This window comes from Oncorhynchus kisutch, linkage group LG10 (assembly GCF_002021735.2).
Source record: "Oncorhynchus kisutch isolate 150728-3 linkage group LG10, Okis_V2, whole genome shotgun sequence".
Lineage (NCBI taxonomy): Eukaryota > Metazoa > Chordata > Actinopteri > Salmoniformes > Salmonidae > Oncorhynchus > Oncorhynchus kisutch.
This window is the reverse complement of record NC_034183.2, coordinates 34547778-34574298: the sequence shown is the minus strand read 5'-3', so window position 1 is coordinate 34574298 and position 26521 is coordinate 34547778. Positions and strand designations below refer to the sequence as shown.

Here is a 26521-nt window from a genome sequence, read left to right as displayed (position 1 = left end):
CAGGCCTAATCGCCCAACATCAGTGCCCGACCTCACTAACGGTCTAGTGGAAGCAAGTCCCAGCAGCAATGTTCCAACATCTAGTGGAAAGCCTTCCCAGAAGAATGGAGGCTTTTATAGCAGCAAACTCCATATTAACACCCAGGATTTTGGAATGAAATGTTTCGACAAGCAGGTGTCCACATACTTTTGGTCATGTAGTGTATATGTGCATTTGTGCCAACTGTCATGCCGATGCAAGTTAACCACCTCTTTTGACACTGTCTGCTCTATACACGTGAGTCTGGAGATACATTTCTCCTCCTCACAATTGTGTAGCGAATTCTACTAGATGAAAATGAGTACGTCATCCTGGCATTTAAAGCACACTCGATTTTTCGAAATTTCACATACTATCAAAGTTTGTAGTTATCAGTTGTGTCCTCACTGCCTTTAGCAGTAATGTCACTTTTTTGAGAACACAAGCACACATGTACAGTTGCGGGCACTTGCGAAAAACGATCCACATCAAACACTAGAGTGCCATGACGCACATTCATTGCAGCAATGAAATAGTTGGCGCGGCGGTGTATTTACCTCTTGAAGAGCAGGATAGCGATGACGATGATGATGATGAGTACGACGGCCAGGACAGGGCCCATGACCCACAGCATCTCTGGGTCCTCAGCATGGCGAGCCAGACCGCTGTGGAGCTTCACTGTGATGGGGTCCGAGTATGGGCTGGCCGCAAACGTCTTCTGCTGCAGGAGAGAAGAAGGAGGAGGACACCACACAGAAACCCCTGTTCAGATTGGAGAGGCTTTATCATTTGGTTGGAGGCTGAACACTGCTCTATTAACCTTGAGACCTGTGTAGTCTCAAGCCCGTTGGAGTACTTTAGAGCTCTGTTGCTCTTGTGTCTTATCCCTTGTCCAACCCAGTGCCTGATTGAAAGTCAGTGGCTGACATCAGTTAGGCGCCTGGAAACGCGGTGCTAACTCGACGTGATGCTACCGTAGCCCTATACAGAGTTCCTCGCAGCTCTGCCTTAGCCCGTATCTAACGCTGTGTCTGATGGAGACTAACATCAGCCAGGCATCTGGTGAAGGAGAGAGAGGTGTATTTGTAGCTAGCTCCATTCTTTAATAGAGTGAAAATTCCCCAACCTGTCAGCCAGAACACAAAGTGACAACAAGCGCAGTTACTTTAAGCTATTTACGCCTTGCAAATTGATCCATTTAGCTTTGTTATGTGACGCCAGCATCATGCCAAGCCATATCCATTGTACCCAGCCTCTCTGCAAAAAAACTTGAAGATGAAAAGGGGATCTGTGGTAGACACACACACAGAGAGAGAGAGAGAGAGAGAGAGAGAGAGAGAGAGAGAGAGAGAGAGAGAGAGAGAAGTAGCTGTTACCTACTTCGGAAATTTATGACAGAACTCCCTTTTTAATGGGGTTTTAATGCCTTTTTAACTGATAAAAACATTAACTGGTGCTGACAAAAGCGTTCATTCCAGTTGCCGTAGAAACACACAGAGCACTGCAGTCACTACATGTGCCTGCTTACTGTGGTGGCACAGACGCAAGCCGGGAGAGAGGTATAGGCTTACTGTAGCCTAAGTGCTGATGCAGATGAAGCTACTACTAAATACACTCAGAGAGTAGTACACATATGCTGCGAGCAGATAAACAAACTCCAGATCCTGCCCCTGTATCAGCAATCGCCCACTCACAACCGCTCCCTGGTAGTTAAGTCTGTCCCCTTCCCCTCGTTCCTCTCTGCCCCTGACCCTGAGTTATTTTCAGCCTCTGTTGCTCTCTTCTCCTGCTCTTCCCCTCCCCTCCTCTAACCCTGCCATGTCAATTAGTGAGACTGTGATATACTGTACTGACGCCAGTGAGACAGAGTTGGCCCCGGGTTCTCTGCTGGCTTCCAGAGGGCGTGATAAAAGTTGTCACCTTTATCGGATTTGTCCTCAGAGGCCGCTGATGCGCATCCTCCCCTGCACTAGTCACCCTCCCCGGACGCAGCAGGGAATACACACAATGACCGAGTCTAATCCTCCATCAAGATCTCTCTCTCTCTCTCTCTCTCTCTCTCTACCCATCTCTCTACCCCTCGCTCTACCTCTCTCTCTGCCCCATTTGCAACCCCTTCGCTGTCTAAGACGTGTTGCTAAAATGATTGTTTAATAACTGGCAGAGGAAATCCCAACAACTTTCACTGAGGCCACGCCACCAGGTTTACATGTGGCTAGCACTTGTCAGGCCCAGTTGAGGAGTACTCAAAACAAGGGTTACTGTCGAGTCTTCTGAATGTTTCACCACAGCATAAATTGACGTCTTCAAAGGAAATATTGAAAATATGCATCTGATATTGATGAAGATGGTTGCAGTCATATCCTGCATAAACGAAGGACTCATATGGGCCAAAAGCCTTTGCACAAAGGTTCAAGGTCAAAAGGTCATGGTGCATCCCATATTCTGATACCTGCTGAGAAAGACCTGCGGTCTTGATCGACTCAATGACAGAAACAGCCATGAATAGCCTGACATCTCTGAGAACTGTTCATGTTGAGCTCATTTCTCGGCTTCCTCTTTCTCTCTCCATCGCTTCCAGGCTCGTCCCTCCCTCTTCTGTCTCGGTCTCTCTATTCTCTCTCTCCCAGGCTCCTCTTCTCGCTCTCTTCTCCGCAGCTCATTCTTATACTTTTGGCAATGTGCAGCAGGCAGTGCAGCACAAAACTTTATTTGAAAAATGGCAGCAGTCACGCCTCTTAGACACAGTGGATGGAAGCCCAAACAAAAGAGGACATTTAGATATTCTCAGAGAGGGGGGAAACTTTGGGAGTGATCAATTTGAGAAGCACTATCTGATAGAAACACAGCCCATAGAGTGAGTGAATAATGTACTGCCAGCGCCTCTACATTTACAAATGCAGCATGGGAATGCTGTGTATTGGAGAGATAATAAAGTGAGTGGAATGCAGAGCTGATGCGGGGAAGGGAAGGGAAGGGAAGGGAAGGGAAGGGAAGGGAAGGGAAGGGAAGGGAAGGGAAGGGAAGGGAAGGGAAGGGAAGGGAAGGGAAGGGAAGGGAAGGGAAGGGAATGGAAGGGAAGGGAAGGGAAGGGGAGAAGACCGAGGAGTGCATAGGGTGAATAGTCTTATTTTTCCCCATTGTTTCTCCCACAATAAGGCTTCCTACTGGGCACAACACATCATTGAAACATGAACATTTGGGTAATATTTGGTTGAGATGTGGATCAATGAGATTTCAACCTACAGTACGTATATTCAACCACTCAAAAGACAGCCAGAGGTTGGTTGAATTCACAACGTGCAATCACTGTGCTTTCAACCATCTAAAAGCACCACCAAGTTCCAATGGAAGAACCACGTCTGCTTTTCGGTTTAGTCGTCACCTAAATGTGTGTGAGGCGTAGATCTGTTTAAGACGACCAAGACACACTCTGTGTGACCCTGATTCAGCCCACTGCAGTAAAAGGTTAATAAGGTCAATAATCATTCTCACGATAGCACATTGGAAGTAACACGTGACACATTTTCAAGAGCTTGGGACCATACGTTTCTATCTGCATTTGTGTCAAAATGTAGTTGTTGACACAGCCTTGTTATTCGGGTGGCAGGGTAGCCTAGTGGTTAGAGTGGTGGACTAGCAACCGAAAGGTTGCAAGTTCAAATCCCCAAGCTGACAAGGTTCAAGTCTGTCGTTCTGCCCCTGAACAGGCAGTTAACCCACTGTTCCTAGGCTGTCAAGGTAAAATACAACAATTGACAGAGCACCACTTGTGTCATGACTGCATTGGTAAGGACCAAAGAAAGTCATGGTCATCACTCACCACATCAGATGCTCCAATAAAACATGTCCCTGCAAAAATAAATAAACGCTAGCTAAATTTTTCCTCTTTGGATCTGTGTTTATAATGTATCCAATTTCGGTTTGTGTGGTTGCTGGTTGAGCTTGATGTTACTTTGTAGCAAGTAGGGTCTGTGTCTGTAGGCGCTTATTGCGTCATGATCGCTATTTTAGAATGCCCTTCTGGCCAATCGGAAACGAGTATTCACCAGCTCTGCGGTATAAAGTACTCTAAATACCCCAGTTCATGTTGATAAATCCTTAAATTCAATCATTGAGGGTTTGGAACTTTGAAGCCATTTATCGCAGAATCATAATTTTGCAGATAGGTCCTAAAAAGTAATTGTCAATGAGAGGAGATCAGTGTAACATTAAACACTAAGATGATTATTGAACATATTGACAACGATCCCCTCTGGGTGTGTCTGAGGTGAGGGCAGAGCACCAGGACCTCCCACTCCCCCCTCCCTTAATCCTCAGGCTACGACCTCTCTCTGTCTGTGTCTTGGTCTCTCTCTTTCGTCCTGTCTCGCTCTCGTTCTTTCAATCTGTCTCTTCCTCTAGTTGCCTCTGTCCATCTCCCTATTTTCACGGCGTCTCTGTCTCTCTGCCTCCCTCTGTGTCATTTAAACAACTCTCTTTTTCATCCATAAAATCTCCCCATAAAAAAAAGAAAATCTCATCCATAAAACCTTTACTGCATTCCTCTTCTCTTAGTACTGTATATTATTTCCCCAAGGCTCCCTCTACCACTCTCCATTCCTCCATCAGACTTATCTCTCTCTCTGTACCCCTCACTCTTTTCACCCCTCCATCACTCTCATTCGGTTCTCTCCAGTCCCCTCAGATGAAACTGACACCCTTTCTCTCTAATGCTCCCTCCCCTCCTCCCTCTCTCCCTCTCTTCCCTGCTGTAAGTGATCACACTGTTTATATGGCTTGTTTCTTTTATCCAATTTCACACTTCCAGGCATATTTACCAGCCAAGGGAGCCACATAAAGCTGCAGTGCCCTTTTGCTCCAGTCTCCCGCCTCCCTCCTCCTCCTCTCTCCTCCTCCTTCCTCCATCCTGCCATCAACCCTGCCATAACTATAAAGCTGAGCTCACTTCCCTGTTTTCCCATGAACGTGATTAGCCTGCTATTTTATCTGGCCAGGCATGACTTAGATTCAATAATAATTCACTTTACTGGGTCACAGATCTGTTATGTGTCTGTCTCTCACTCTGTTAAAGAGAAATAACCACGTTCTAGCTGAACAAAAACACAATGCACAACTCTCCTTTCTCTCCACAATGTATTGCTTCCCAGAAGATGGAGAAAGGCATAGCAATGGGCTGGCACTGTCGAGAGTTGGTGGTCCAATGGTTGTAAAAATCGATTTATGTTTTAAAAAATTTTTTTATCAACCATGCCATCATTTCCTCATGCAGTATACAGTGCATTCAGAAAGTATTCGGACCCCTTGACGTTTTCCACATTTTGTTACGTTACATTCTTATTCGAAAATTGATTACATACATTTTTGTTCCTCATCAATCCACACACAATACCCCATAATGACAAAGCGAAAACAGTTTGTTTTTTTATTTTGAAATTGGGCTCAGTTGCATCCTGTTTCCATGGATCATCCTTCAGATGTTCCTACAACTTAATTGGAGTCTACCTGTGGTAAATTCAATCGATTGGACATGATTTAGAAAGGCAGCTGTGCAGCGACACTCCCCATTCAATCTGACAGCGCTTGAGAGGCTCTACAGAGAAGAATGGGAGAAACTCCCCAAATACAGGTGTGCCAAGCTTGAAGAGTCATACTCAAGAAGACTCGAGGCTGTAAACGCTGCCAAAGGTGCTTCAACAAAGTACTGAGTAAAGGGTCTGAATACTTCTGTAGGTGATATTTCATAATTGTATTTTTTGCAAGCATTTTTTTTTGCAAAAAAATTTTTGCAATTTTTTTTTGCTTTGTCATTATGGGGTATTGTGTGTAGATTGATGAGAAAAAAACACAAACGTGGAAAAATTCAAGGGGTCTGAATAGTTTCCAAATGCACTGTATGTACAGTAAATAGATAGGGGAGATGTGTTCTGAGGCTGAGGAGCTGTCTGAACTTCTGCAGTGAAGGCCAAGGCCACCAGTGAGTGCATCTTCCAAAGAGGAAACCAATGACGGCCACACTGAGTGAACTCTGACTGTGACGCGGGCTCATAGTTTCTCTGTGACACGTAACTGTGACTCACTACACAGACGTGAGTCACACAGTGCTGCTGCTTCGTGCAGCGTGTGGCATGGCGACACCAGCGGAAGTCTTGGCTCACCTGTTACCCAGCTGTGTCACTGAGAGACGCGAGGAGTATCACAACAACAAAAACAACTGATTGTGCTAAAATCAAATAATTGGCAGGCTGCCCTGTGCTAGAATATGCATGGCAGACTCAAGGGGCATTTACAGTATATGACACATCCTTACTGTTGTATTAACAGTACTAGTCTTTTAAGTTTGATTCTACATTGGATGTTCATGTATCTCAGGGATGGTGATACCGTATGGAAGTTGTGTTTGTGACGGGACTACACTATCTATAGATACGGAGAAGTGGTTGTTTCACTTACAGATTCGTGGCCTTTGAGGGCAGCCAGTACGAAACAGAGGTACTGCTGCTGGCCCGGTAGAGGCTTGTTGTAGAAGCCGTTGTACTTCTTCTCGTCTCCTAGAGGGAAGGTGTCTGGGAGAGCATCCATCTTGGCAGCGATGTAGGGTCTGAGGAACTCTTGGGTCTGTCTCCTCTTCAGGCTCTGGTCAGAACTAGCCTCCAGGAGCTGACATGACATCAGAGAGAAATACTTATCTGCACCCCAAATAGCGCCATTCTGTATGTGCACTATGTCGGAAATAGGGTGCCAATTGGAGCGAAGACTCAAAGATACACAATCTCCTGCCAATCTTTGTTTTTATTCTGTAGCAACTATATAGTCAGTAATATAGAACACACATACTGTTCACATCAAATAAACATGTGTTCATAAACTGCGCCCATAAGCCACAATCAATTGTGCTTCTAGGCTCACAGGTGGGTTAAAATCGTACACTGCAAATGATGCATAGATTCATTCAAGTTTTATAACATCTTGGTCCTGCAGCCAGGTTTCACACTTATCCACAGTGAGCTGCTCCTCTCTTGTCTCTCTCACCACTCGCACCTCTTTCTGACCTACAGCTGTGGTGAGAGGTCAGAGCTTTATTAGACAGTCTCAGGAGTGTGTTCCTGTGTGTGTGTGTTTGCTCCTGTGTGTGTGCGTGTGTGTGTGTGTGTGTTTGTTCCTGTGTGTGTGTGTGTGTGTGTGTGTGTGTGTTTGTTCCTGTGTGTGTGTGTGTGTGTGTGTTTGTTCCTGTGTGTGTGTGTTTGTTCCTGTGTGTGTGTGTGTGTTTGTTCCTGTGTGTGTGTGTGTGTGTGTTTGTTCCTGTGTGTGTGTGTTTGTTCCTGTGTGTGTGTATGTGTGTGTTTGTTCCTGTGTGTGTGTGTGTGTGTGTTTGTTTCTGTGTGTGTGTGTGTGTGTGTGTGTGTGTGTGTGTGTATTCAAAGAGAATGTCTGAAGTATTCTACAGTTCTACTGACTCCTAGAAAGTCCATGTTACATTTTTATGTGAACCCCCCTATAACCTTGTTCCTCTTCTCCGCTCTTCAACACGACTTTAACCGACCCATTTCATACCGACAGTTTCTCTAGTCTATAAAACGGCAGCAATAGCAATGTTTTAGATTGCAGAGAAAGAAAAGGCTTTGACAATGAGAGAGCAGATCTTGCTGTCTCAAAGGTGCTTTGGATGCAGGCATATTTATTTAACGCACTCTATGCTTTTTGATATTCAAGAGGCTGCACTTTTTCTGCAGACGACAGTAGATTGAGAGAAAGCAAACTCACGAGAAAGGTATTGAAGCCCAAAAGGTCCACATTAATAAAACAAAGCAAAGAAATGCTATGAGCAGCTATTTAGGAGTGTTTTAAGTGCCTCAAACACTCAGGAGAAGCAAAACTTGAAATGAAAAATAAAAAGCTTATTTAAAAAAAATGGAAATCACCATCCTGCACAGCAAAGACAAACTGTTAAAGGCAAAAATGGCAATATACATGTGTAGTGAAAGCTGAGAATTCTGTAATCAGCAATTCACAGCATGATCTGTCGATACCGTCTTGTTCCTTTTTTTTTGGAGGGGGGGGGGGGGGGGGGGGGGCAGAGACAAAATATATGAGGTGTTTTAAAGATGCTTCATATTTAATGGGCTTGGTGCTATGGAAGAAAGGGATTTTTTTGGTCTGTGCCCAGAGGAGGTGCTGTTAACACACGCACACACACGCACTCACCTCATCCAAGTCCATATCTTCAGGGTTCTCCCACCTGTGTAGTGTGGCTGGTGTGACAGGAACCACCACTATGTAGTAATATCTGTAGAGAGAGAGACAGGCAGGTTGAGCACGACCAGGGTGTTTGTGTACGTGTGTGTGTGTGTGTGTGTGTGTGTGTGTGTGTGTGTGTGTGTGTGTGTGTGTGTGTGTGTGTGTGTGTGTGTGTGTGTGTGTGTGTGTGTGTGTGTGTGTGTTTGTGTGCGTGCGTGCGTGTGTGCGTGTGTGCGTGTGGTCTAACTTTACTATCCTTTTGGGTTCCAAAAGTCCTTTCATCGGATAGTAAAACAAGGAACATTTGAATAGTGGGGACATTTCAACCGGTCCCCAAAAGGAAAAAAAAATGATTTTAGGTTTAGGGTTAGGATTACAATTAGGGTTAGAATTAGGCTGAGGAGTTTGGGGCTAGGGGTTAGGGGTTAAGGTTAGAGCTTGGTTAAGGTTAGGTTTAGGGAAAATAAGATTTAGAATGAGAATAGATGTTTTGGTCCCCACTTGGATAGTAAAAACCAATGTGTGTGTGTGATGGAGTGAGTGAGCATGAGTGTGTGTGCGTGCATGGGTGCATGCATGTGTGTGTAACACACTGTCCCTTTGGGTAAGCCTGAGCATATCTCAGATATCTCTATTGTCATAACATTCAGGCTCTGCTAAGGCCTCAATCCATCCATACTCGAACATAGATATGTAGTTTCTCATACCAAATAATGAATCCCCTGATAGGTGAACACACGTATGCTATGCACACACACACCTCCCCCCTCTTATGCGTCAACATCTTTGCCCAGTTAAACCTATGTAGTTAACTTCTGTCACCAGAGGAATAGTAGGATAAGTTTGGCTTTGGCTCGGATGTTTACTCTGGCTCTTGTGTGTGTGTGTGTGTGTGTGTGTGTGTGTGTGTGTGTGTGTGTGTGTGTGTGTGTGTGTGTGTGTGTGTGTGTGTGTGTGTGTGTGTGTGTGTGTGTGTGTGTGTGTGTGTGTGTGTGTCTGGCTCTAATCCAGAGTGTGATGAAAAGGTCTGGCCAGGGCATTAAGATACTGATTGTATTGCTAAATTCGTTTTTTAGTTTTTTTTCTCACTCATGCTGGCGCTGCTTATTACGGCTTAGATGTTCACAGTTTCTTTTTAGAAACAAACACTTGAGTCCAAGTAATTCACAAGTCTGCCTGAGTAGTAGGGGTAAAAAAAAGTACCTTTTCTGAAATTGCAGTTTCTGCATTGGGCCCCTGATTTTTTATTAGTTAACATTTGAAGTGAACTCTTGAAGAAATTGCTTTCTGCTCTAATGGGAGAGTAGCATAGAGCTACAGTAAATTCAATCAATCCAATCAAATGTTATTTGTCACATGTGCCGAATACAACAGGTGTAGACCTTACAATGAAATGCTTACTTACAAGACCTTAACCAACAATATAGTTAAGAAAATACCACAAAGAAAGAGTAAGAGATAAGAATAACAAATAATTAAAAAGCAGTACAGAGGGTACCGGTACAGAGTCAATGTGCAGGGGCACCAGTTTCAAGGTAATTGAGGTAATATGTACATGTAGGTAGGGTTATTAAAGTGACTATGTATGCATAGATAAAAACAGAGAGTAGCAGCAGCATAGAAGATAGTAATGCAAATAGTCTGGGTAGCCTTCTGATTAGCTGTTAACAAGTCGTATGGCTTGGGGGTAGAAGCTGTTTAGAAGCCTCTTGGATCTAGACTAGGCTCTCCGGTACCGATTGCCGTGCGGTAGCAGAGAGACGAGTCTATGACTAGGGTGGCTAGTCTTTGAAAACTTTTTAGGGCCTTCCTCTGACACTGCCTGGTATAGAGGTCCTGGATGGCAGGAAGCTTGGCCCCAGTGATGTACTGGGCCGTTCGCATTACCCTCTGTAGTGCCTTGCGGTCGGAGGCCGAACGGTTGCTATACCAGGCAGTGATGCTTTCCTTGGTGCAGCTGTAGAAACCTTTGAGGATCTGAGGACCAATGCCAAGTCTTTTCAGTCTCCTGAGGGGGAATAGGTTTAGTTGTGCCCTCTTCACGACTGTCTTGGTGTGCTTGCACCATGTTAGTGTGTTGATGATGTGGACGCCAAGGAACTTAAAGCTCTCAACCTGCTCCACTAAAGCCCCATCGATGAGAATGGGGGCGTGTTCGGTCCTCCTTTTCCTTTGTCTTGATCACGTTGAGGGAGAGGTTGTTGTCCATGCACCACACGGTCAGGTCTCTTTCGTCCTCCCTACGGGCTGTCTCATCGTTGTCGGTGATCAGGCCTACCATGTTGTGCCATCAGCAAACTTAATAATGGTGTTGGAGTCGTGCCTGGCCTTGCAGGGAGTGAACAGGGAGTACAGGAGGGGACTGAACACGCACCCTTGCGGGGCCTCCGTGTTGAGGATCAGAGATGCGGATGTGTTGTTACCTACCCTCACCACCGGGGGGCGGCCCGTCAGGAAGTCCAGGATCCAGTTGAAGAGGGAGGTGTTTAGTCCCAGGGTCCTTAGCTTAGTGATGAGCTTTGAGGGCACTATGGTGTTGAACGCTGAGCTGTAGTCAATGAATAGCATTCTCACATAGGTGTTCCTTTTGTCCAAGTGAATTGATCCTCACAAGGCACCCTGATCTCTTCCTGCGAAAACTCAGTTTCCTTTTCCAGCGAATCACGTGGATCTGGACCTGGTCGGGTGTCTGTAGTAGTATATCCCTCCCGTCCGACTCATTGAAGAAGAACTCTTCGTCCAATTTGAGGTGAGTAATCCCAGGTCTGATGTCCAGAAGCTCTTTTCGGTCATAAGAGATGGTAGCAGCAACATTTATGTACAAAACAAGTTATGAACAAAGCAAAAAACTAACAAAATAGCATGGTTGGTTAAGAGCCGATAAAGCGGCAGCCCTCCCCTATAGCGCCAGTTTTAAATGTGTCTTACTAGCACAGTTTTTTTAGATAAAGCCTATTTTTTAAGGTTTTTACTAGTAATGATTGCAGGACAGCAGGCTGGCCTGGGACAAAGCCAGACTTATCCCTAATAGTGCTCTCTCTACTGCTATACCACTGAAAATAAATGTGAAAATACCAAGGTGGTTATGAACTGCTCACACAAAGAAATACTACAGTTGACTATAGAATACTACAGTACTTCCTATAGAATTAAGTAGTCAAATGTAATATACTGTAGAATACAAATATTACACACTGTATTTTCCCTCGATCGTGTGTAGTACTGTAGAATGTTGTAGTATCCTGTAGAATACTATAGTGAATACTACAGTATTATTCACAAAAGAACACTGTAGCACATTACTACAGTATAGTCTGCAAAAAACAGTAACTAGTAAATACTACAGTATTCAATATGCATATACCCTGCCCATTCCCTTCACCATATTGCAATTTGAGCCACCCATAAGTGAAAAACCTAAATGCCAGGTATAGAAAATAGCATAAACTTTGAACTATCTGTTCAGACTGACCAGTTATTGAAAATGTGATCTTAGTATTTCTCCAGTAGGTTTCTTGAAGAAGAAACACTATAGTAAATACTGCAGTAATGTAGTCAAAAACACTATAGTTAATACTACAGTAAAGTCTGCAAAAACACTACACTACAAATTCACTATAGTATTTATGCCGTAGTGTAGAATACTATAGTATTTATTCATGTTGGTGTGTAGAATAGCGGGACGTATATACAGGCACTGGAGTTGTTCTCCAACCAGGTGGCCCTGGAGGACACAGCTTGTGTGTATGCGTGTGTGCAGATCCTCATCCTCCATAAATCCTTCATCATCCTCGTGCTCATCTGAGGATATTGATTTAGCATTAGCATGGAAAGCCATGTTTTTTTTTCTGTGTGTCTGGTGAGGAAGGCCTTCTGGACCTAAATTACAGCGAGCTCAGCCTCTTTAGCCTCTGTTGTGCGTCATCTTCTCTCTGTCCAAATCCTCTCTCAACTCCTTTAAGTGCTGGGTGTTACTTTTAACAGTATAGCTCTGGCCTCCAGCCAAATAGATGAACAGATGAAGTAGCACCCAGACAACATACAGTAGCAACACTTGACAACTCATTCTTTATCCTCTAACCATTCTCATTCTCTATCCTCTCCTGTTCTTCTTTTTGTTAAACCTTTATTTAACTAGGCAAGTCAGTTAAGAACAAATTCTTATTTTCAATGACGGCTATGGTGGCAAAATTACAAGATTATGCTATAATACTTTAATTGCATCAAATGGTTGTTTTATTTCAACAGAATAGAGTATTCTTAACTATTGTGTGTGTGTGTGTGTGTGTGTGTGTGTGTGTTCTACTGAGGATGGGCCTCTGGGAGATAACACTGACAGGAGATTTACCATGTCTTTTGGGTGATAAAACATAAAGAGCATTCCAGAGCAAGAGTTAATGTATCTGTTCTATACCGTACCAGGGAGAGATGGTTCCCGTTTGGAGTCGGAGGACCAGACACTGGTCTATAAAACGAAAACCGTTGACACAGCAGATACTGTCTGCTATGTATTATAGGTATCTTTCATACAAATCTTTACCTTGTGACCCATTCTATATATCTGTTGTTCGTCATGTAGGTTGAAAGGGAGTGTACCGTGGCTAGAAAAGACCTTTGTACTTTTGTCTCGGTGCTCTCAACGGATCATCAGAGATGGTGATGGGCTGACCAGCCATTGCTATTGCAAAGCTCTCACTATTAAAAATTTAGTTTATGCATAACTCTGACTTGTGTGATAAGTCTGTCACTCCTCATTTGATAGTAAAGAAATGAACCACCACACGGCCTAGGAACAGTGGGGTAACTGCCTTGTTCAGGGGCAGAACGACAGATTTGTACCTTGTCAGCTCGGAGATTCTAGCAACCTTTTGGTTACTAGCCCAACGCTCTAACAACTAGGCTACCTGCCGCCCCCTATCTTCTTAAGGACATAGTTGGGACAGTTGGTGTTGGAGGATTCATGTTGACTTGTCGCTTACAACTATAGTAAGCACAGGATGGATAAGAAAGCACAGGATGGATAATACAAGTAGTGGCAATAATAGACATTACTAATAGGTATAGGGATTTAGATATCCATCTTGTATACAGTGGGCTCAGATAGAGATCCCTGACTAAGGAACAATCGCCCCAAGGTCCCCAGTAAGAGGTATAGGGACACAGCAGGAGTAACAGATTTATAACCATGCCACAATGCAGACACATCAGCATTGAACAGGATGGAAGTTGGTTATAGCCCTAGTTTTAGCAGTGAGAGTGATGGTGGTAGTGACAGTAACAGCCACAGTGTTTATGGGACAGACCTGACAGGGGCGGTGGTGGGGACTTTGGGCAGGGTGATGGTGAGCTTGCCCCCCTCCTCTGGGTCGTGTTGGTATTGGATGGGTTTGGTCTTGAGCAGGTCCGGGGCGGTCCTGATGGAGACCTGCTGCTGTAGACCCCCAGCACTGTTCCCTCTAGACATCAACACAAAGCTGTAGTCTGTGTCTGGCTGCAGCCTCGTGATCAGCTTCCTCTTCAGGTTCCCCTGCACCTCCACACTCTGCTGGTTATACAGTATCTAGATAGAGACACAGGGAGGAGTGCTTAGTTATATACACACACACACATACACAAACACACACACAAACACAAACACACATACAGTACCGGTCAAATGTTTGTACACCGCTACTCATTCCGGGGTTTGTCTTTATTTGACTGTTTTCTACATTGTGGAATAATAGTGAAGACATCAAAACTATGAAATAACGCATATGGAATCATGTAGTAACCAAAAAAGTGTTAATAAAACCTAAATATATTTTATATTTGATTCAATACCAACAGTTAATTTTCTTTGGGTCCCTGCTCACGTGGGGTAGGGATGAGCAGGAGTAAATCATTTACTCAAGTACATGAACTGACATCAACACTTCTTCTTCTTCTTTTTTCAAATACTGTAAAACTATTTGGTCAAAATGTTGTCTTGAAGACAATGTTCATTTGCTTTGACCCTAGTGTTCCATTTGTACATGTCACAGGAGGTTGGTGGCACCTTAATTGGGGAGGACAGGCTTGTGGTAATGGATGGACCTGAATCAGTGGAATGGTATCAAACACATGGTTTAATGCCATTACATGCGTTACATTCCAGCCATTATTGTGAGCTGTCCTCCCCTCAGGCATAATAAACCATATTGATAAGAACACAGATTTTGATTTGGAACCTGAAAAATGTGCCTTTCAACTTACCGAATTGAGCCTTGTTTCAAATGATCACTCTTTGAAAAGAAAAACTGTTGCGGACGTGAGATGCGAATCACTTCGCAATATTCTGTTATATTTTATTATAAAATAGGTGTCTTGACTGTGATAAGTGCTAGGGAAATAAGTGCATCTTGTCTGCTAAATGTACAAAACAATGCTATGCCATTGCACAGCAGTAGGCTTCGTAAAGAAAGCGACATGCGGCTGAGGTTACACCCTTTTTGAAGAGTATGATCCACGATATAATATAACCAGTTGAGATTAGAGTTTTAATACATTCATCTTAAATGGCATTTGTTTTTTTATTGACTGAATATATATATACATATATATATATATATATATATATATATATATATATATGTGTGTAGTTGAAGTCGGAAGTTTACATACACTTAGGTTGGAATCATTCAAACTCGTTTTTCAACCACTCCAAAGATGTCCTTTTAACAAACTATAGTTTTGGCAAGTCGGTTCGGACATCTACTTTGTGCATGACACAAGTAATTTTTCCAACAATTGTTTACAGACAGATTATTTTATGTATAATTCACTGTATCACAATTCCAGTTGGTCAGAAGTTTACGTACACTAAGTTGACTGTGCCTTTAAACAGTTTGGAAAATTCCAGAAAATTATGTAATGGCTTTAGAAGCTTCTGATAGGCTAATTGACATCATTTGAGTCAATTGGAGGTGTACCTGTGGATGTATTTCAAGGCCTACCTTCAAACTCAGTGCCTCTGCTTGACATCATGGGACAATAAAAAGAAATCAGCCAAGACCTCAGAAAAAGAATTGTAGACCTCCACAAGTCTGGTTCATCCTTGGGAGCAATTTCCAAATGCCTGAAGGTACCACGTTCATCTGTACAAACAATAGTATGCAAGTATAAACACCATGGGACCACACGGGACCATTCAGTCGTCATACCACTCAGCAAGGAGACGTGTTCTATCTCCTAGAGATGAATGTACTTTGGTGTGAAAAGTGCAAATCAATTCCAGAACAACAGCGAAGGACCTTGTCCTGCTGGAGGAAACAGGTACAAAGTATCTATATCCACAGTATAACGAGTCCTATATCGACATAACCTGAAAGGCCGCTCAGCAAGGAAGAAGCCACTGCTCCAAAGCCACCATACAAAAGCCAGACTACGGTTTGCAACTGCAAGATCGTTCTTTTTGGAGAAATGTTCTCTGGTCTGATTAAACAAAATTAGAACTGTTTGGCCATAATGACCATTATTGTGTTTGGAGTAAAATGGGGGAAGCTTGCAAGCTGAAGAACACCATCCCAACCATGAAGCACAGGGGTGGCAGCCTCATGTTGTGGGGGTGCTTTGCTACAGGAGGGACTGCTGCACTTCACAAAATAGATGGCATCATGAGGGGGGAAAATCATGTGGATATATTGAAGTAACATCTCAAGATATCAGTCAGGAAGTTAAAGCTTGGTTGCAAATGGGTCTTCCAAAATGGACAAATACCCCAGCATACATCCAAAGTTGTGGCAAAATGGCTTACGGACAACAAAGTCAAGGTATGTGAAACAATGTCAGGAATTGTGAAAAACTGAGTTTAAATGTAACTGTATGTACATACACACAGTTGAAGTTTACATACTGTACACCTTATATATATAGTGCTGCCCTTGTTCTAAACATTTTTGTTATTTTTATTTGACTACTCCAGTACAAAAAAAAAGTCATGCCAGTACTTGAACAGTCAAAAAGGTATACTCCACCCACTGGTTTCAATCCTCAATAGCCACAAATTATTTTCAAGATGATCAGAGGTGGAAGTCGTGATGTTACAATGATGATACGTTTGATACCGGAGCTCCGAGGCATACACCGAAATCCTGAAGCAGTTTACTTTGAAGCAGTGTGCCGATGCTTGTATTACTTTATTAGAAGCACGTGATCAATGACGTGCAAAGCTTCATTTTGTCAAACAACCACGTAATTGGTTTGGTATTGGTTTCGGTAGAAGGCAAAAAGGCTACCCTGCACACCTGCTATGGTGTGTGGGACGTCATCTATAATAATTTGTCTGTTTTAAATTATTTTGACCAGCAGGTGCCACTACTGTACACTGTGTTGATCAAAGCCTCATGAACCTATTTTTGACACAATTAGCTGGCAATGCTCAATGCATTAGAAAGCTTAGTTTAGTTTCCCAATCACTAGGTGGGGGTATTGCGTCTAACATTGGTTGGCACACCACCATAAAGCACCAGTAAAGAAAAAAACATTCAAAGTAACATTTTAACTTATTACAAAATTTGTAAATCCAAACAAAGGCTTTATGGAAACTCATACACTTCTGTAAGTATGATTACAACTACAAAAATGTAAAAGTTTACCTTTGTTATGTGATAACTATACAACAGAACCAGTGAACAGAAATTACATTTACTCATGGTTGTCAAAAGAAAAAAGATCTGGAAGCCACGCCCCTACTTAACTACGCCTCCAGTCTTCCCGCTCTGACCCAATGGGTCATATCTCAATAACCAAGCAGTTAAGGAAACAACCCACGTAAGTGACACAACACCTGCAACAAAGCAGTTGTGTCAACCAAACAACCAAGCATTTTTTAGAGTGCACTATGATTTTATTCTCCCTTCTTCCTTGTGTAATTTTCTATATGAACCTCATGACAGTTATGGACCACGTGTGATGGAATATAAATCGTAACCTATTATTTAAAGCTTGGCCATATCCTTCCTCATTCCCATGATATTTCAATATATATTTCAATCCTAGCCCCTCCATTGTGTTGTGTGAGCCTTTCCATTGTCCACTGACAAAAGTGGCGTCACTCATGCACAATGCAATTCCCTCAATCTGTGCGGGAGAAAGGCACGCTATCAGGATGGAGTTGTCTTTACTTACTTTGAAAGGCACTTGAGACTTGTATGTTTCTGGCACTTCCCAAGTCAGCAGCACTGACGTCTTCATCACGGCTTTCACACCAAAGTTTTTGGTGAACTCTGGGGGAGTTGGGGGAGAAAGAGTGTGAGGCGGAAGAGAGAGGGGTGAGATTGAGGGAGAGAGGAGGGAGACAGAGGGTGAGGTGAGGCAGACAGGGTGAGGTGGAGGAGAGAGGGGTGAGACAGGGGGAGTTGGTGAGAGAGGGTGCATTGGGGGAGAAAGAGGGTGAGGTGGGGAGAGAGTGAAGAGAGAGGTTAGGTGGGGGAGAGACGGGTGAAACAGAGGTGACGGAGACAGAGGAAACACACAGAGGGTAAATTATAAAAGAGCACTGTCATCTGTACTTGCTGTAATATGATAGAGCTAGGGGAACCCTAGAGCATCTTGGGAGATGAAATAGTAAGGGACACAAAGCAGATAGAGAGCAGATAAACAGATTATGAAACGAGTCTCTGGAGAGATATCTAATTCATAATAGTTCACTAATGTTCAGTGACCCATACTTTGTAATGGTAACATTAAGAGATGTTATTGCATTTACACTTGAACATAAATATATGCATGATAAAACATCAGGGGAACTACTCACATGAGTGTTTCTCTACATTAAACTTCACTGTAACTGGTGGGTGTAAAACAGTGGGATCTGAATCCCAGTATCTCGTAGCTGCCTCCTAGACCTCTGTGCATTAGATTTGACTATGAATAGCTAGTAGCAGGAAGCTTAGCATATATTTCCACATCAGCCATATGTGCCCTAATATGAACATGAAAGGAGTGTTCCATGGTGCTGATGTACTGCTGTACTGGTTACGCTGGACTGGTTCTGCCACTCTTGTCCAGTTGCCACCAGCTTCCACACACACAGTTACGCATCTGTTCCTCTCCCGTACCATCTGCTCTGTGTGTGTGTGTGTGCGTGTGTGTTTGCATGCCTGTGTGCATGTGGGTCTGGTGTTGTCTGCATCTGTGTGAGACTATTTATACAGATCAGGAGAGCTCATAAGGCATGGAGGTCGACACGATCATGCTCTCAGTGTGTGTGTGTGTGTGTGTGTGTGTGTGTGTGTGTGTGTGTGTGTGTGTGTGTGTTCGCATGCTCCCACTCGGGTTTGTGTGTACGCCTGCATTGCGTATGTCCACCGCATACTCACCTGGCATAGCGGTAGACATGGTCCTGCTCTGTATACTAGGACTGATTGGTCCCCCTCCCTTGCTGGTGAATGCCCTGATCCTGATATCATAGGTGGTATCAGGCTGCAGCCCCATGATGGTCATCTGGGTCTCTGTCGTGCTGTTGAGGCAGATAAGATAAGGGAAGATAAGATACCTCTGTTTTAGGACAATGGACTATCCAAGATGAACTTCATTGAGATAAAGTGAGGACTTTCTGTGTTAAGTGGTTTATCAATGTCTCAGAAGGTGTTTACATTTTTTAAAATTTACATTGGTATTGAATATTACCTGTTGGTGTGGTTCTGCTGGCTGTTGATATCTCTGTACACCACAATGTACTGGACAATCTTCCCGTTCCTCTCAGCCAGCACCGGAGGCTCCCAGGCCAGCTTGGTTGTGGTGGTGGTCAGGCCCACAACGCTCAGGTTCTGGGGGTAGCTACTGGGCACATCGTCTGGCGTGGTAATCTCCTTTGCGTACTCCTCCCCGTTTCCCACCCGATTTTTGGCACAGAGCTTGAAGATGTAGGTGGCGCCCTTGTGCAGGCCGGTGACGGTGAAGTGGTCTTCTATCTTCTTGAAGTCTTTTACGGTGAACTCCTCCTCCTCCATGCGTTTGTACTGCAGCTGATAGCCCATGTGCTCTCCCACCATCTCCTTCGGAGGTTGCCACTGGATGAGGGCTGTGTTACCGATGGTGGTGCTGATCATCATAGTGGGCCTGCCTGGGACTAATGGGTAAAGAGAGGGATTAGAATCATTAGGATAATGACATAAAAAATACTTTAAAATGACATTGAACACACCTAATGGGCCCTGGACGAAAGTAGTGCACTATATGGGGAACATGGTGCCATTTGGGAGGCAACCATTGTGAGCAGTCAGAGTAAAAGGGCAGGTTCAGGTCAAGCCAGTCAGAGTGAGTACTACTGCACATTCACCATTTATACTGGTCCTGAGCGCTCTGGAGCCGGTTTTCATAAAGGATCTCTATGGACTTTGCTCTGTTCATCTTTGCCTCGATCCTGACTAGTGTCTCAGTCCCTACCGCTGAAAAACATCCCCATAGCATGATACTGCCACCACCATGCTTCATCATAAGGATGTTGCCAGGTTTTCCCCAAATGTGGCACTTGGAATTCAGGCCAAAGAGTTCAATTTTGGTTTCATCAGACCAGAGAATCTTGTTTCTCATGGACTGAGAGTCCCTTAGGTGCCTTTTGGCAAACTCCAAGCGGGCTGTCATGTGCCTTTTACTGAGGAGTGGCTTCCGTCTGGCCACTCTAACATAAAGCCCTGATCGGTGGAGAGTTGCAGAGATTGTTGTCCTCCTGGAAGGTTCTCCCATCTCCATAGGGGAACTCTGGAGCTCTGTCAGAGTGACCATCGGGTTCTTGGTCACCTCCCTGACCAAGGCCCTTGTCCCCAGATTGCTCAGTTATGCGGGACGGCCAGCTGTAGGAAGAGTCTTGGTGGTTCCAAACCTCCTCCATTTAAGAGTGATGGAGGCCACTGTTTTCTTGGGGACCTTCAATGCTGCAGAAATGTTTGGGTACCCTTCCCCAGATCTGTGCCTCGACGCAATCCTGTCTCTGAGCTCTACGAACAATTCCTTTGACCTCATGGCTTGGTTTTTGCTTTGACATGCACTATCAACTGTTGTACCTCATACAGACAGGTATGTGCCTTTCTAAATCATGCCCAATCAATTACATTTACCACAGCTGGACTCCAATCAAGTTCTAGAAACAGCTCAAGGATGACCAATGGAAAGAGGATACACCTGAGCAAGTTTTTGAAATACATTTGCAAAAATGTACATAAACCTGTTTTCGCTATGTCATTATGGGGTATTGTGTATAAATTGATGAGGATTGTGTATAAATTGTGTATAAATTGTGTATAAATTGATGAGGTTATTTTATTTTTATTTGATATTTGTACTGCAGTGCCCTTTTGGAAGAAAACATTCTCTTTCACAATAATCACCTGATCAAGAAGGAGCAATGATTTAGCTGTACACACTTCCTCCTGTGTGTGTGTTTGTGTTTGTGTGTAGCTCTACACACCTGCTCCTGTTGTGGTGACCACCTTGGCCTTACTGCGTGCCCCATCTCCCTTGGTGGTGTAGGCTGCCACAGTGACAGAGTAGGTGGTCTCAGGGAGCAGGCCAGTTATGACAGTCTCCTGTTGGAGAGAAATGCATAAACAGCCCATGTCAGACTAATGCTATGATGAGATGATGCCTAACACAATGGCCCAGCCTTCATCCACTGTACTGTGTTCAGTACACTCTGGTAGGGTTAGGCAGTCAAGCGCACACGCACACACACACCATACGTCAGTGTAGCATTTGAAATACTCCCAAAGCATTGCATTTCTTTCTGAGAAATGGTTGCAGAGAAGGTAAAGGAACAAACAAAGCTCAAATGGTTTGAAAATAAATAGAGAACAATTTTGGTACTCCCATGTTGCTGTAGTGATATAAGAACTGAGATTAAACCTTATACACTCAGTGGCCAGTTTATAAGGTACACCGCCACATGGTTCGCTCCTAGAAGTGAGTCACGTAGCCGAGGCTTGCTATATAAAGCAGGCAGACAGGCATTCAGGCATTCAGTTACTGTCCGATTGAACGTTAGAATGGGTCAAAGATTGGCTGTACTCAAGATGCCGTCTCTACTTGTTCTACGTGATGAAGATGTACATATTCAATATGATTCACTTTATTTACTATGTGTCTGTGTCCCTCAGGTGCAAAAACATTAACATTTGGTTGTATTGTCTGATGGTAGGGTCATTGCTGTATTTTACAACTTACCCCAAACAAGGTTGCTGAAAGAAATGAAAGAGATAGTGTCTGTGTGAAGGAAAAAGTACTGTTGCCATAACAGACATTTTAGAGTTGGATAGTACTCATCACTCATGAGGTTACTGTGTCTCAGTACTGTTTGAGTCATTTTCTAAATATATCCTCATTCTTCATGATTTTTAGGTATACAATCCAGAAATAAAAACATTTGACCAGTGTGGAATTACACAACAGAAAAACAAATACAGTTGTCACAGATTTGATCACACGCCTTGCAAATGGCACCCTATTGCCTATACAGAGGACTACTTTTGACCAGGTACCCATATGGCTCTGGTCAAAAGTAGTGCAATAGGGAATAGGGAGCCATTTGGGACACAGTACAAGTCAGACAGTCTTGAAGGTAAGTCAATGTGTTCCAAGGTTTTCCCTGTCTCTCTCTCTGACTGGGCAGAACCAAAGGCTTTAAAGCAGTTTGTATCTAACTGTCAATTGTTGGCTATAACAAGCAAACCAATAAAAAGTAAACACTGAGCACATCATACACAAACCACACAAACATACAGTACATGCACATGACACAAATAAAAAATGTAGATCTCTCTCTCTCAGCTTGTTACCTGTATAAAAGACAACTGTCTACAGAAGCAATCAATCAATCAGATTCCAAACTCTCCACCATGGCCAAGACCAAAGCACTCTCCAAGGATGTCAGGGACAAGATTGTAGACCTACACAAGGCTGGCATGGGCTACAAGACCATCGCCAAGCAGCTTGGTGAGAAGGTGACAACAGTTGGTGCGATCATTCGCAAATGTAACAACTGTCAATCTCCCTCGGCCTGGGGCTCCATGAAAGATCTCACCTCGTGGAGTTGCAAAGATCATGAGAATGGTGTGGAATCAGCCCAGAACTACATGGGAGGATCTTTTCAATGATCTTAAGGCAGCTGGTACCATAGTCACCAAGAAAACAATTGGTAACACACTATCCGGTGAAGGACTGAAATCCTGAAGCACCCGCACTGTTCCCCTGCTCAAGAAAACACATATACATGCCCGTCTGAAGTTTGCCAATGAACATCTGAATGATTCAGAGGACAACTGGGTGAAAGTGTTGTGGTCAGATGAGACCAAAATGGAGCTCTTTGGCATCAACTCAACTCGCTGTGTTTGGAGGAGGAGGAATGCTGCCTATGACCCCAAGAACCTCATCCCCACTGTCAAACATGGAGGTGGAAACATTATGCTTTGGGGGTGTTTTTCTGCTAAGGGGACTGGACAACTTCACCGCATCAAAGAGACGATGGACGGGGCCATGTACCGTCAAATCTTGGGTGAGAACCTCCTTCCCTCAGCCAAGGCATTGAAAATGGGTCATGGATGGGTATTCCAGCATAACAATGACCCAAAACACACAGCCAAGGCAACAAAGGAGTGGCTCAAGAAGAAGCACATTAAGGTCCTGGAGTGGCCTTGCCAGTCTCCAGACCTTGATCCCATAGAAAATCTGTGGAGGGAGCTGAAGGTTCAAGTTGCCAAACGTCAGCCTCGAAACCTTAATGACTTGGAGAAGATCTGCAAAGAGGAGTGGGACAAAATCCCTCCTGAGATGTGTGCAAACCTGGTGGCCAACTACAAGAAATGTCTGACCTCTGTGATTGCCAACAAGGGTTTTGCCACCAAGAACTAAGTCATGTTTTGCAGAGGGGTCAAATACTTATTTCCGTCATTAAAAAGCAAATCAATTCACTTTTGACATGCGTTTTTCTGGATTTTTGTTGTTGTTATTCTGTTCCTCACTGTTCAAATAAACCTACCATTTAAAATTATAGACTGATCATATCTTTGTCAGTGGGCAAACATACAAAATCAGCAGGGGATCAAATACTTTTTTCCCTCATTGTAGAATCATATATAATATTTCCCAGCATGCTCTATTGCAGGGAGATTTTCATACAGTACCAGTCAAAAGTTTGGACACCTACTCATTCCAGCGTTTTTCTTTAATTTGTACTATTTTCTACATTGTAGAAAAATGGTGAAGACACCAACACTATGAAATAACACATATGGAACACATGTAGTAACCAAAAAAGTGTTAAATCAAAATATATTATATATTTGTGATTCTTCAAAGTAGCCACCCTTTGCCTTGATGACAGCTTTGCACACTCTTGGCATTCTCTCAACCAGCTTTGTGAGGTAGTCACCTGGAATGCATTTAAATGTACAGGTTTGCCTTGTTAATTTGTGGAATTTCTTTCCTTCTTAATGTGTTTGAGCCAATCAGTTGTGTTGTGACAAGGTAGGGGTGGTATACAGAAGATAGCCCTATTTGGTAAAAGACCAAGTCCATATTATGGCAAGAACAGCTTAACTAAGCAAAGAGAAATGAAAGTTATCATTACTTTAAGACCAGGTCAGTTAATCTGGAAAATGTCAAGAACTTTGAAAGTTTCTTCAAGTGCAGTCGCAAAAACCATCAAGCGCTATGATGAATCTAGCTCTCATGAGGACCGCCACAGGAAAGGAAGACCCAGAGTAACCTCTGATGCAGAGGATAAGTTCATTAGAGTTACCAGCCTCAGAAATTGGAGCCCAAATAAGTGCTTCACAGAGTTCAAGTAACAGACACATCTCAACATCAACTGTTCAGAGGAGACTGTGTGAATAAAGCCTTCATGGTCACATTTCTGCAAAGATATTTCTTGGGCCAAGAAACACAAGCAATGGACATTATACTGGTGGAAATTTGTCCTTTGGTCCAAATTTGAGATTTTTGGTTCCAACCGTTGTGTCTTTGTGAGACACAGAGTAGGACACTGGTACCCCTGCACATTGACTCTGTACCTGTACCACCTGTATATAGCCCTGCTATTGTTATTTACTGCTGCTCTTTAATGATTTGTTATTCTTATCTCTTACTTTTTTTGCAGGTATTTTCTTAACTGCGTTGTTGGTTAATTGCTTGTAAGTAAGCATTTCACTTTAAAGGCTACTACACCTGTTGTATTTGGTGCATGGGACAAATAAAATATCTCCACATGTGGTTTCCAACATGAACCATGGAGGAGGAGTTGTGTGGGGGTGCTTTGCTGGTGACACTGTCAGTGATTTATTTAGAATTCAAGGCACTCTTTACCAGCATGGCTACCACGGCATTGTGCAGCGATATTCCATCCCTTCTGGTTTGCGCTTAGTGGGACTATAATTTTTTTTTCAACAGGACAATGACCCAACACACCTCCAGGCTGTGTAAGAGCTATTTGACCAAGAAGGAGAGTGATGGAGTGCTGCATCAGATGACCTGGCCCTCCACAACTACCCGACCTCAACCCAATTGAGATGGTATGGGATGAGTTGGACTGCAGAGTGAAGGAAAATCAGCTAACAAGTGTTCAGCATTTGTGGGAACTCCTTCAAGACTGTTGGAAAAGTTTTCTAAGTGACGCTGGTTGTCCAAAGCTGTAATCAAGGCAAAGGGTGGCTACTTTGAAGAATCTGAAATATGAAATAGATTTTGATTTCTTTAACACTTTTTTGGTTACTACATGATGCCATATGTTATTTCACAGTGTTGATGTCTTCTCTATTCTACAACGTAGAAGACAGTAAAAATAAAGGAAAACCATTGAATGAGTAGGTGCAAAAACATTTGACTGGGACTGTAATTGTTTGATTTACTGTAATATTTGTATTTTTGCATGTGTTGATTAATTTCATGCTACACAAAAAATATAAATAACATACAGTTTTCTAAACTAATTCAATCTGTTAGAATTGTTTGCGCTTGTTACTGAAATGGTTGTTCCTGTTTAGATGATTGAGGTCGTCTCAGTATTCAATCTTCTCTACTCTGGCAGTCATTCTGAATGCAGGTTATGTGTAACTAACAATTACACTTGTTGGATAACCCGGACTGGATTCCAATAGGAATCACACATCACTTTGCAAGCCAGCATAATGTGACTTGCAGGCCTGATGTGGCCTGTAAACCAGGAGATTCCTAACATCACTCTGTTAGGGTATAACTAGGCCCTCAAAGAAAGGCTTTATTATTTACCGTATTGTATTCTCATAAATATGTATATTTTAAAGGCTAATTAGGCTGGTGGAACCATTCATAAAGGGTCCAAAGAACCCTCCACAGATAAAAGGGTTCACTGTAGAACCCTTCAAAGGGGTTCTTGGCAGAACCCTCCATAGAGAGTTCCAGATAGAGCCATATACAGGGGGTTCTGTCACGCCCTGGTCTTAGTATTTTGTGTTTTCTATATTTATTTGGTCAGGCCAGGGTGTGACATGGGTTTATTTTGTGTTGTGTTTATGTATGGGGTTTTTTCGTAGGTTTTGGGATTGTGGCTTAGTGGGGTGTTCCAGCAAAGTCTATGGTTGCCTGAGGCGGTTCTCAATCAGAGGCAGGTGATTCTCGTTGTCTCTGATTGGGAACCATATTTAGGCAGCCATATTCTTTGAGTGTTTTGTGGGTGATTGTTCCTGTCTCTGTTTGTTGTCACAAGATAGGCTGTATAGGTTTTCACGGTCCGTTTGTTGTTTTGTATTGTTCGTTTGTTCTATTTCATTAAAGAACATGAGTAACCACCACGCTGCATTTTGGTCTGCTCCTCTTTCAACAGACGAACGCCGTGACAGGTTCTTTGAAGAACCCTAAATAAAGAGTTCTAGTCAGAACCCTCTGCAAAAGGTTATACCCAGCACAAAAAAGGATTCCCCCATGGGGACAAACTGAAGGATCCTATATGGTTCTACACAGCACCTTTTTTTTCTTAGAGTGTACTTTTGACAAGGGCCCATAGGGACACAGGAATGCTTTTGTCCAGGGCCCATAGGGACACAGGCATTCTTTTGACCAGGGCCCATAGTGACACAGGCATGCAAGTAGTGCAATATCAAGGGAATAGTGTGTCATTTGTGATGAATGAGCTTCAGACGGAAGAGCGAAAGTCAGAGACAGGAGCTGGGTTTCCAACTGAGAACACCCAGAGAGACTCATCCACCCATCCCTCTATCCCTCCATCTCACTCGCCCATCAGCCTACCACCCATGGTGCCAGCTTGTAAGAGCCTGG

The 26521-nt window shown here is 43.4% G+C and overlaps 1 protein-coding gene across 11 annotated transcripts in view; it reads right to left on the bottom strand.

The window, feature by feature from the left end:
* Window positions 1–26521, bottom strand: part of LOC109898078 (receptor-type tyrosine-protein phosphatase F-like) — a 405249-nt gene that overhangs the window by 35203 nt on the left and 343525 nt on the right. For all 11 annotated transcript variants that reach the window (XM_031833586.1, XM_031833587.1, XM_031833590.1 and 8 more), the window contains 8 exons: window positions 20688–20805; window positions 18908–19349; window positions 18598–18737; window positions 17405–17502; window positions 13561–13817; window positions 8225–8306; window positions 6473–6679; window positions 577–740 (listed from right to left, as the gene is read on the bottom strand). In XM_031833586.1, the coding sequence (XP_031689446.1) occupies window positions 577–740; window positions 6473–6679; window positions 8225–8306; window positions 13561–13817; window positions 17405–17502; window positions 18598–18737; window positions 18908–19349; window positions 20688–20805 (1508 nt within the window). The remainder of the gene's footprint in view (window positions 1–576; window positions 741–6472; window positions 6680–8224; window positions 8307–13560; window positions 13818–17404; window positions 17503–18597; window positions 18738–18907; window positions 19350–20687; window positions 20806–26521) is intronic.